At 41.2% G+C, this 12,253-nt stretch overlaps 1 protein-coding gene across 2 annotated transcripts in view; it reads left to right on the top strand.

Annotated features, from left to right (window-relative positions):
• LOC122926676 (insulin-like growth factor III) overlaps positions 1-12,253 on the top strand; it is a 68,965-nt gene that overhangs the window by 26,974 nt on the left and 29,738 nt on the right. Inside the window, exon 2 of one of the 2 annotated variants that reach the window (XM_044278128.1) lies at positions 3,545-3,719. The exons of the other annotated variant lie outside the window; for it this stretch is intronic. Within the exon in view, the coding sequence (XP_044134063.1) occupies positions 3,545-3,719 (175 nt within the window). The remainder of the gene's footprint in view (positions 1-3,544; positions 3,720-12,253) is intronic. 2 annotated transcript variants of the gene reach the window in all.

Here is a 12,253-nt window from a genome sequence, read left to right as displayed (position 1 = left end):
TTCCATTTCATGCACAATATAAACAATAGAGAGGATTATAAATAAACAGTGGTATCATCTATTGAGGGAAAAAGTTGTAGGCCCTCTATTGACCCCTAAACAACTTCTAACATATACTAGGGCACCGAATCTGGGCCTATTGGTTGCACCATCTATAAGGAAGAGAACAACATTAGGGGCCAACTCGAATTGGCTTTTGTTAAAAGGTTTTCACAAGTGTGGAGTTTGTAACAACTGTAGAATTACCAATTTCCCAAAAAAGACCATGGAAATCCACTCGACTCAAAATTCTTTCTGTCATAAAATTAAGGATAGTTTGTCATGTAATACGACAGAAGGGATTTATATTTTGGAATGCCCATGTAGAAAGCAGTACATCGGACGGATAAAAAGAGCATTGACAAAATGTATAGCCAAGCATATTAATAATATCAAAAAAGGGTTTGAAAATCACTTGGTCTCACAACACTACAAACTATTCCATAATCAATATCCCAGTACACTCAAGTTTGCAGCCCTAGAGAAAATTAGAAGATCGTGGCGAGGGGGGAACTCTGTTGCAAAAATGTCCAGAGCAGAGGCAAGAAAGTTTTATGAATTTGGCCTTAATGCGGAGATGGAATTATTCGGTTTCCTGTAATTTAAGTTCTACCTGGTGGGGCGGCTGCCGGTGGGGGATGGGGGAACGGGGCCAGGCTGTTTACCAGCGTCCCGACCTCCTCTTCCTCATCGGCCCCCGTCTCTTAGACTACGACTATCTTATTTTATTTTATTCATTTATCACACTATCAATTTTATTACACTATCAATTTTACTACACTGCTAATTTTAGGACATAGGGAAGTATTCTAGTCACCAATTGTATAATCATTTTCATACTTATCAAATGTATGGTCATTTTATAATTAATTATTTATATTAGGGTCATTTTATTTGTAATATGATATAGCTCTGCCTCTGTATAGTATAAATCAGTTTGTACCATAAAAAATAAGGAAATCAGGGACATAAATAGTCCCATAGTAATATTCAGTTTGAATTCACCTCATGTAGTTCATATTATTTAGTATATTATTTATTATTTTTTTATTATTTCTGGATGTAATATATGGAGTAAGTCGATCTATATAAGTATCTATTTATGTATTTGTCTATTTATTATGTTTCACATCTTGAATTACTATCGTATGAGAGACGCACAGTATCTGCATAACCTTGCTGGAGTGTGTCACCATCTGCTGATCCATTGGAATCCACTCCATATGTTAGGTTCCTCCAAGGTTTTACCTCCCCTCAATATCAGCCTCACTATAAAAAGGAATTAGTATCAGTATACTGTCTACCACTGAGGAAGGGACGTAGTCCTAAAAGGCGTTTGGTACAAATAAAGACAGTATACGAACCAAAGACAGTATACAAATTTATGGACATACCGTAAACTGTATTACTATAATGCATCAAGATAGAAACTCGATCATGATAGTGGATGATCATCCCTGACTTACAGACAGCGCAGCAAAGAAAGGGACGGCGAATCTTGCATACGTGGGACGCCAACCAGAGGACGGCTGTGAGACATCTACAAGCCGGCACTATCTCTCCAAGTCCAGCGGAGGGTAATGTAGCCCTTGTGGCAATCAATTAGATAAAGAGACATACTGTTTCAATATGGCATTGTCTGCAAACGGATCATTACATTAAAAACGGCATTCCCTACAAGCTGACTGCGGAAATACATAAGGTAACCGCAAGTGAGGTCCGGATATCACATCTAAACCCTTGTCAATGCAGCAATCAAGGTTGTATTGATAAAACAGATAAGGGGCTTGTGTATTGATCTGGAAAAATCAAGGATCACTGATTGACATTCTCAATAAAGTGGACCATTGTACTGTATTTTAGAAGGATCCTATATCTATCCGATTTTTTGGGGAGGGATCCTGAATTGATATCTGTATTTTGCTGAGGCTCTCATCCTTTATAATCACAATTTTTATTGTTGTTTCATTACAATCATTTCATAGTTTCTACCAGTGGGGGTCGATGCCCTAGGTCTGTGATGGCTAACCCCCGGCACTCCAGCTGTGGTAAAGCTACAACTCCCAAGATGTACACTTGCTTGGCTGTTCTCAGAACTCCATAGAAATGAATGGAGCATGCTGGGAGTCGTAGTTTGACCACAGCTGGGGTGTCGGAGATTAGCCATCACTGGCCTAGGTGGAGACAGTGCTCAGCACCATAAATACAATCTTATCCTAATTACAGGGGGCGGAGCACTGATATCCACATGGATCATTGACACAGGGATCCACAGGAGAGTCTCCCTGAAGGAATTACCATATTGAGACTGCAGTCTACTGTATCATATTAACTTTTCTGGTTTATTGACTTATCAATTTTTAGTAACTTTATTAGGGTGTCTTTTAATACAATTTTTTTTATAATAAATATAGTTATATAATGTACTAAAACTCCTTTTGATCTGATATTTTGAGTGCCCTCCAATCTTCATTTCTATTTGGTTTTAATATATGGTCCAATAAAGTCTTATTATTTTTCATACATTTTTTGCATCAGTCTTTTGACATACTTTTCTCTGCTAATGTATTTGTTTGTCTGCACATGTACAGACTTCTGGCAGTTTCCTGGATTCTGCCCCTCTGCTGCCTGACCTGATCTGTGTCATACTGACTCTTTATCAGATAGCTTGTTTTCTGCACACTCTCACCTTGGCCTGTCCCTGACAAATTGATCCCCTAGTGCCACACACTGGTGTCTCTGACCCCTGTGGGTCAGCTGTCAATCACACATTACTCCAGGCGGTAGCAACCTGGCGGTTCCCCTGCAGCAAAGTCCAGATCTCTGTAAAGGGTGAAAACCAGGGGAATGCCAAGATAACGCCCTTAGGAATAACCCAAAACCACAATGCTTCCACATCCACTGCCATAATTATGGGCTTCAGTCCCAGGACTCAATGGCATTAAATCAAGACAAAACTTTGACTGAACAAAATAATTGTGCCCGGAACTAGGGTTGAGCGAATCTGGTTCGGATTGCTGTATCTGAAGCCGATTATTTTAAGAACTTAGTTAAGAGTATCTGCTCTGTCCTACTGTAAAATGTATTGCCTTCCATGAAGATCTTTCTAAAGTTTCAGCAAATATCGCGAAACTTAGTCTCGATTCACGTGTCACTTTGTTTATTCGCATAAAATACTATACAGTAACAAAGTAGTTTTTAAAAGAATCGGCTTTGGATACAGCAATCCAAACCTAATTTGCTCAACCCTACCCAGAACAGTTGTCATTTCCTTTCCTCACACCTTTTGACAGGTCAAATAAAATGTGAGCATTAGTTAGTGTAAGTAGTCCATCCTGAGGCATGACCAGAGTGAAATTCACTCTACCATTGATGTTAGTATCAAATGTGAATAATATAAGTAGGACAAGTGTCAGCGACATGATGAAGACAATGAAAGTAATTATTGGATAACCTTTGCCTTATTATGTTTGCCTATAACATTGACTTTTTTCACCTTTCCTAGAAGGCAGCACCGATCACTATCAGTCAGATGATACTTTGTCTTTCTCTGGTGTTTACGCTGTATGTGGGAACCGCCAACGCTCGTTGCTTAAGGCCTCGCTCTAGGGAGATGCTCTGTGGCTCAGAACTGGTGGACATGCTACAATTCATCTGTGATACCAGAGGCTTCCATGTCAGTATGTATTTCTTTGATATGACCTACATTGATTGATTTAATTGTTAAACCTGCAACTTGAAGCATCTATGTAGTTGCTAAAATGACTAGGAACTATTTAGTTACATAGTTAATACAGTTCAACCAAGAGAAAGGTGGTGACGCGAATACCAGAAGGAATTGAGACTCAGATTTCTACACGTTTTCATAAGCATTTATGTCATTTACTATTAAGAATTCATCTAAACCGTTTTTAAAACTGTCCACTGTTCCTGCTGTGACAACGTCCTGAGGAAGTCTATTGCACAGCTTCACAGTTCTTACAGTATAGAAGCTTTGACGCTTCCGGACAGAGAACTTTTTCTTCTCCAATCGGAGGCAGTGCCCCCTTGTCTTTTGAGCGCATTTTACATGGAACAGCTTTTCACCGTATTATATGTATGGCCCATTTATATATTTGTATAGGTTAATCATGTCCCCCCTTAGACGTCTCTTCTCAAGACTAAATTAATTTAGCTGATCCATTGGAATCCCCTCCATATGTTATGTTCCTCCAAGGTTTTACCTCCCCTCAATATCAGCCTCACTATAAAAAGGAATTAGTATCAGTATACTGTCTACCACTGAGGAAGGGACGTAGTCCTAAAACGCGTTTGGTACAAATAAAGACAGTATACAAATTTATGGACATACCGTAAACTGTATTACTATAATGCATCAAGATAGAAACTCGATCATGATAGTGGATGATCATCCCTGACTTACAGACAGCGCAGCAAAGAAAGGGACGGCGAATCTTGCATACGTGGGACGCCAACCAGAGGACGGCTGTGAGACATCTACAAGCCGACACTATCTCTCCAAGTCCAGCGGAGGGTCCCCTTAGACGTCTCTTCTCAAGACTAAATTAATTTAGTTATTTTTATCTTTCTTCATAACTAAGCCCCTCCATGCTCTTTATCAGTTTAGTATATGGGACAAGTAAATTGTCAGCACCAACAGAGTGGCATATGAATAATACCAAATAACAGCTTCAGGCATAAAGTAATCTAATTATGACATACCTCCCAAATGTCTCATATATGGTGGGACAGTCCCAGGCTCTGGTGGCTGTCCTGTGGTTTCGGGAGAGCTGTAGTACATCCCCATTTCAATTATATCTGCATCCTGAGGATGTAGATACGATTGTATGCAATGGTGAAGTAGGGAGACTTCAGCTCCATACTCCACCATTCACTAGCCAGTGTGCTTCCCAGCAGGAGACGTGATGCAGTGACATCCCCCGGGTATTGGTGATATAAGGTTGGATAGTTCTCCAATTGGATTGCGTGGGTGTTAGGAGATGGTTCCCAAACCAGATACATGCAATTTAGAAAGACTCCTGTACTCCACTTGAGTTTCAGTATAAAGCTTTTATTTTGTGCGGTTCCAGTCAAAGAACGTTTTCGTCTGAATAGCCTTCTTCAACTGGAAAGGCATATAAAGTATCACAATAAATGTACAGTAATCTTGGGTATATAAAGTGTCACAATACGTGTACAAAAAAATCTTACGGTATCTAAAGTATCACAATAGGTATAGAATAGTCGTACAGTATACATAGTGTTGCAAATAGGTGCGCAATAGACATACAGCACATGACATATCGATTAAATTATATACAGAAGAAGAAGACGTGTCGATATGGCACATTAAGAGAGCGTCGTCTGTCATCTGGGGACCCTGTGGGATCATCTTCATCGGAGTAGTCTGCGGCAAGTAGGTGGCTTTAGGTGGTGGGTTCATTCTGAAGTGAATCACTTTGGTGTTTCACCGGGGTTAAAGTAGGGCAAAAGGCATCAGTTGGTGGAATTAAGGAATGAATAGTAGGGAATATGACATAGCGTATACTATCTAATATCTATAACACGCATGCTGTGGAGTCAAAAACATGTTACTTCATCAGACAAGTTAGGGATCTGGCTAAGTGCAGAGTCCGGTATAGTATGGGTTGCAGTCAAGATATTACATTGTACAGGCTGAGAGGCATTGGTGATAGTGGCATCAGAAAACATGGCTCATAGGAGTAAAGGAGTACAACTGATTAGTTCTTACCCGGATTGTGGCCGCATATAGTGCAAAGCTGAATAAAGGATGAGGTTCCCTCAGTGGGTGGCAGGAATGCTGCTTCTCACGTGGGCTCTATGTCCCTGTTTGGCATGCGGTCCGGGAGGCTGAGGCCTGTATTCCGGATTGCCATAGTGGTGGTTGTGTCTCCGTTCCCCTTATGAGGAGGCTCGGCTTAGCGGCGTAGCTGGAGGGGCGGGTACTGGCTGACGCACTTCCGGGAGAACCAAGATGGCGCCCGGAGTTCTTCAGGAGAGATTGCGCATGCGCGCGTAGCGTCTGGGCGGGCGTTGGAGCGGCCGGTTGAGTCTGACCACTAAGTGTGATTGCGCATGCGCCGGGGCTCGCTGTTGCTGCCAGTTGCTGTCTAGTAGGGTGGTGGGGAGGCGCTGAGACTGGGAGAGTTAAGGGTGCAATATCTGCCATATTTACCTAGGATGACCACCAGGGGAATGAGCCATAAAAAGGATATGATCTATTCAGTTCTTGATGGGACTTGTATAAGATTCAATATCTGCTCTAGAATAGGAATAGAGGTGCCGTTAGTACTGTTTTGGTTATGGCAAATGGTCAATATCTGCAAATTATAATCTTGCTCATAGAGTAATACATGTGGTTGATGTACACTCAAACAAGTCATATATACAGGAACATGAAATAAATGTACATGTTGTATGTTATATTTGAATGAAAGCCTGTTGACACCAGTGTCACCGTCGCTCATAATTCAAAAGCACTCGATTTTGAATATATTATAAATATATTATTGTACATATCATCCGCCGACGGTGTCCATTTTGGATATGGGTGAATATCGTATCTTTTATGAACGGAGAGAAGGGGGGAATCAGTTGCTGTACAGTAGGAGCTATATGAAGCCTCCTATTTCATATTCCCGGTTGAGTCCCTTGGGTTCCAGCGTTTGTAGACGGTGGATCCACATGGCTTCCCTGTTCATGAGGAGGCGTGATAAATCTCCGCCTCTTCTGGGAACTGTTACCTGTTCAACTACCTGGAATCGCAGTTGGGCAATAGTATGACGTTTAGCTGCGAAATGTGCGGGAATGGGCAGGTGATTGTTTTCACAGCGGATGTTGGACTTATGCTGACATATTCTGTCCCTAATGGTCTGTGTTGTTTCGCCCACATAAGTCAGGCCGCAAGGGCATTTGATGACATAAATAACATTGGTGGAATCGCATGTGAAAAAAACCCGTATTGGGATCCCTTTCCCTGTTAGGGGGTGGAAGATCTTGTCACCATTTGTGACATGTGAACATTGCGTGCAATGTAGGCAGGGAAATGTGCCTTTACTTTGTGTTTGTAGGAGCATTTGTCTTGGTATCTTGATATTGGAGCCCACATCTGCCCTTACAAGCATATCTTTTAGGTTCTTGGGGCGTCTATTACATGGTAGGTAGGGAAGTGAGAATGCTTCGATATGTGGGTACGCCTGGTGTAAGAGGTGCCAGTGTTTACGTAAGATGTGTTGGATCTTGTGAGCAAAGGGGTGGAATGTATGCACGAAAGGTACCCTCTGGGCCTGTTTAACCCTGACTTTCTGGCTGGGTTGTAGGCATTCTTTGATCACAGTGTTAGGATAGCCCCTATTTAGAAATCGTGTGGACATTTCGTTTAATCTCATTTCCTTTGTTTCCGTGTTGTCAACTATGCGGGATATTCTTTGGAACTGTGATCGTGGGAGGGACTTTTTCATGCTGGTGGGGTGAAAGCTAGAATAGTGTTGTAGACTATTGCGGTCTGTGGGCTTTGTGTATAGGTCAGTATGCAGATAGCCATTGGATCTTTAGAGACTATGGTGTCGAGGAAATTTATTGATGTGCTGCTGTGGTGTAGGGTGAATTGGAGTTCAGGCCAAATGGAATTTAAGTAGGTGAGGAAATCTTGTAGTGATTCTATCGTGCTGTTCCATATGCAGAAAACATCATCGATGTATCTTTTCCAGGTTACTACATGTTGTTGGAACTCTGTGTTTGTGTAGATGTAATCTTCTTCTAGCGTGGCCATGTAACAATTAGCGCAAGGGGGCGCCATGTGTGCCCCCATCGCGGTCCCTTGTTTCTGAATGAAGAAGTTGTCTTCAAACAAAAAGTAGTTTTGGGTAAGGACAAGGTGGAGGAGGTCCATGCATAGTGATGAGACTTCAGGTTTGGTGCCCGTTGTCTCAAGAATCTCTTAGTGGCAGCTAGGCCCTTGCTGTGTGTTATTGATGTATACAGGCTTACTACATCGAGGGTGGCCAGAATGGAATCTGGCTGAACCTGTTTGATGTCCCTTATGAGTTGTAGGAATGTGGATGTGTCGAGAAGGAATGACTTGGTGGTTTTAACTTTGGGTGTAAGGACCTTCTCTAGGAATTCCGAGAGGGGAGATAGGATGGAGTCAGAGGATGAGACTATAGGGCGTCCCGGGGGTTTGTTAAGACATTTGTGGACTTTTGGTAATATGTACAGTACCTGGCGTTATTGGGTGTTTTTTAGATAGATAGGATACTGTTTCTTTGTCAATAGTCAATAGTGCCCCTGTCGAGATGGGTTATCAGGACTTGTTGGATGTTATCCAACGGGTATTACCACCAGGCTTGTCTATTCTCCTGCTCAGCTCAGAAGGCGCTATGACATCACGGCATCATACCTGGTGCTGAGGAGAGCATGATGTGCTCCGTTCATCAGGGGTGTTTGGTTGGTTGAGTATCACAGTGCTTTTTAAAATCTTAATTAATACTACAGGGGCTTCACTATTGTAAGAGCAGCACTGAGGGGCCAGCATTACTGTAAGTGGATGACTAAGGAGGAGTCAGCACCACTATCAGGAGGCACTGCGTGGGGGCAATAAGAGGGCACTCTACTGTGTGGAGGCACTAAGGGAGCATAAATACTGTGAGGGGGCACAAAGGGAGCATAACTACTGTGTGCGGGTCACTAAGGGAGTATAACTACATTGTGGGGGCACTAATATGTAATGGTGCTATACAATAAATAGTACTATTATCCAATTATTATTAAGATTTATGGTGGTGCCCCCTTTAGTAGGGATGGCGGATGCGTCTTGTACAACTGCACAGGTCACACATAACTAAGACATGAACAACCTATATGTGACTAATCTGTGGGTGGATGGTTTTCTGGATATCATTTTGTGAAATCACTCTATTTACTGGTATTATATTTTCTCCCCTAGTTTTAGCTCTAACTTACTATGTTTGTTTGAACCTTTAGCGCAACAGACATGTCTCGCTTAACTTTTTGGTCAGACCACTAATGTGACCAGAAAGATCGCCCCTGTCCACACCCGTAGTGATACACTTTACATTACACTAATCAATACAATGTTCCTCTGTGGACATCTTTATTTAGGTCTATCAAGAGAGCAACATAGCTGTCATAATTTTATCCCAATTCTATACCCACTGTCATAATGAGGCTAATCCTTCAGGTAACATTTTTCCCTCACAGCAGCAGTAAACTGAAAAAGTTTTCATGTCTATCATCTGCTTTGACTGCTACAGAAGGAGAATATTTTGTATTTAAATTTTAATGGTATACTGCTGCAGAAAAGAGAAACAGGCAAAACTGCAAAAAATTATTTTCTACGACGAGTGAGTACTCCTATCCGATGCAAATGTCTCCTTTAAGGAATTATTGTCACCATTAACCCTTAGGATACCAGCCCCGTACATGTATGGCGCAGAAATGCGGGACAGAAATCCCAGCGCAGTGCAGGTACGGCGCGCTGATCGGGCGGGTGCAGGAGCTACACCAGCTCGATCAGTGGCATGGGTCCAGCTGTCACTGATAGCCGGACCCCTGCAGTATGCCCCAGCACCGGTGAAAACACTGATTCCAGCGCATTAACCCTTGCACAGCCGCTGTCAGTGCTGACCGCGACACATGCGATATCCTCACGGGTGCTGGTGTCTATGAGGTGCCCGCGCTGCTGTGACAGGGACCCCATGGCAGGGAAGGCATCGTAGCTGCCTTCCGGGAAAGCCTGTGAGATCCAGCACCCTGGATCTCACAGGAAGCAGGCTGTAAGTGTATTACAATCTGTAATACACTTACAGCCAATGTATCACAATACAGAAGTATTGTGATGCATTGTAAAGGGGATCAGACCCCCAAAAGTTGAATTTACAGAGTGGGACAAAAAAAGTAAAAAAAAAGTTAAAGTTTCAAGGAAAAAGAAAAAAACTTCCTTTTCACAAAGTCAAGTAAAAAAAAAAAAAAAAATAGAGAAAAAAAGAAAAGGAGACATATTAGGTATCGCTGCGTCCGTATCAACCGGCTCTATAAAAATATCACATGACCTAACCCCTCAGGTGAACACCGTCCAAAAAATAAAATACATTTTTTTTTTGTCACCTTACATCCATAAAAGTGCAACACCAAGCGATCAAAAAGGCGTATGCCCCCCATAATAGTAGCAATCTAACCGTCACCTCATCCCGAAAAAAAATGAGCCTCAACCTAAGACAATCGCCCCCCCCCCCAAAAAAAAAAATAACTATGGCTCTCAGACTATGGAGACATTATATTTTTGTTTCATAAATGCTTTTATTGTGTTAAATGTAAAAAAATATAAATATGTAGACATATTAGGTATCATCACTTCCGTAACAATCTGCTCTCTAAAAATACAACATGACCTAACCCCTCGGGTGAACAGCGTAAATTTTTTTAAATAGAAACGGTGTAATAAAAAAAAAATTGTCACCTTACATCACAAAAGTGTAATACCAAGTGATCAAAAAGTCATATGCAACCCAAAATAGTGCCAATCAAACCGTCATCTCATCCTGCAAAAATGATACCCTACCTAAGACAATCTCCCAAAATCAGAAAAAACTATGGCTCTCAGACTATGGAGACACTAAAACATGATTTATTTTTATTTATTATAAATAATAAAAAAATAATAGAAAAAAGTATACATATTAGGTATTGCTACATCCGTAATGACCTGCTCTATAAAAATATCACATGACCTAACCCCTCAGGTGAACACCGTAAAAAAAAAAAAAATTAAAACGGTGTCAAAAAAGCAATTTTTTTCTCACCTTAAATCACAAAAAGTGTAATAGCAAGCGATAAAAAAGTAATACGCACCCCAAAATAGTACCAATCAAACCATCATCTCATTCCGCAAAAACTGAGACCCTACCTAAGACAATCGCCCCAAAAAATAAAAAAAACTATGCCTCTCAGAATATGGAGACACTGAAATATGAATTTTTTTTATTCAAAAATGCTGTTATTGTGTAAAACATAAATAACTAAAAAAAGGTATACATAGTAAGTATCGCCGCGTACATAAGAACCTGTTGTATAAAAATATCACATGAACTAACCCCTCAGGTGAACATCGTAAAAAAAAATGTGTAGAAAAAGCCATTTTTTGTCACCTTACATCACAAAAAGTGTAATAGCAAGCCGTCAAAAAGTCATATGCACCCTAAAATAGTACCAATCAAACAGACATCTGATCCCGAAAAAAATGAGCCCCTACATAAGACAGTCGCCCAAAAAAAGAAAACTATGGCTTTCAGAATATGGAGACACTAAAAAATATTTTTTTTCCAAAATACTTTATTATGTAAAGTTGGTATTGTTGCGTCTGTAACAACCTGGTCTATAAAAATACCACATGATCTAAAAATAGCACATCTGTCAGATGAACACTGTAAATAACAAAAAATAAAAATTGTTAACGTTTCCACATCCCAAGTACCTGTGACATTCTCTGTAATTTTATATTAGCCGCAGCTGACATCAGCAACATTATCTGTGGTATTTCTCCTGTGTAACGTTTCCACATCCCAAATACCTATTCCGAGGAGCTCTTTTCAGCACCATTCATTCATTTGGGCCTCTCGACAAGCCCGCTTGAAGAGGGACATGAGATCTTGTGCCCTGATTCCCAAAAACCTGTTACATTCCCTGTAATTTTATATTAGCCACTGCTGCTATCAGCGACATTATCTGCGGTATATCTCCTGTGTGACGTTTCCACATCCTAAATACCTTTTTTAATTTTTTTTGCGCATACACTTACAAATCATACATCACTGTACATGTGACATACTTTCAAGCATATATAACATTTAATATGAAGAAGGTGAGCAGTAAAGGACAGCGAAGTGGCCATGATGCTGATTGTGCACGCACAGGCCGTGACCCTGCCCCCGTTTAAACTGTGCCCGCTGCCAGAGCATAAGGAAAACAATCATCCACAATACCTAGCTTAATGTTCCAGTTTGCAGGGCGGTGCAGGACAACGCTCTCGAAGTCAGACCAGTGTGACCAGGTGGTCAGTTGGATTGCAGCAGATAATGTTTCCAGTCGGTTAGGCACCACCCTGTCTTCCACCAAGTCCAGTGTCAGTAGCCAAGAGTCTGGTCAACACAATCCTCATTCCTCCTACCATGGAGAG

This window comes from Bufo gargarizans, chromosome 2 (genome assembly GCF_014858855.1).
Source record: "Bufo gargarizans isolate SCDJY-AF-19 chromosome 2, ASM1485885v1, whole genome shotgun sequence".
Taxonomy (NCBI): domain Eukaryota; kingdom Metazoa; phylum Chordata; class Amphibia; order Anura; family Bufonidae; genus Bufo; species Bufo gargarizans.
The sequence above is the reverse complement of the archived record's forward strand: the minus strand, read 5'-3'. Positions and strand labels throughout refer to the sequence as shown.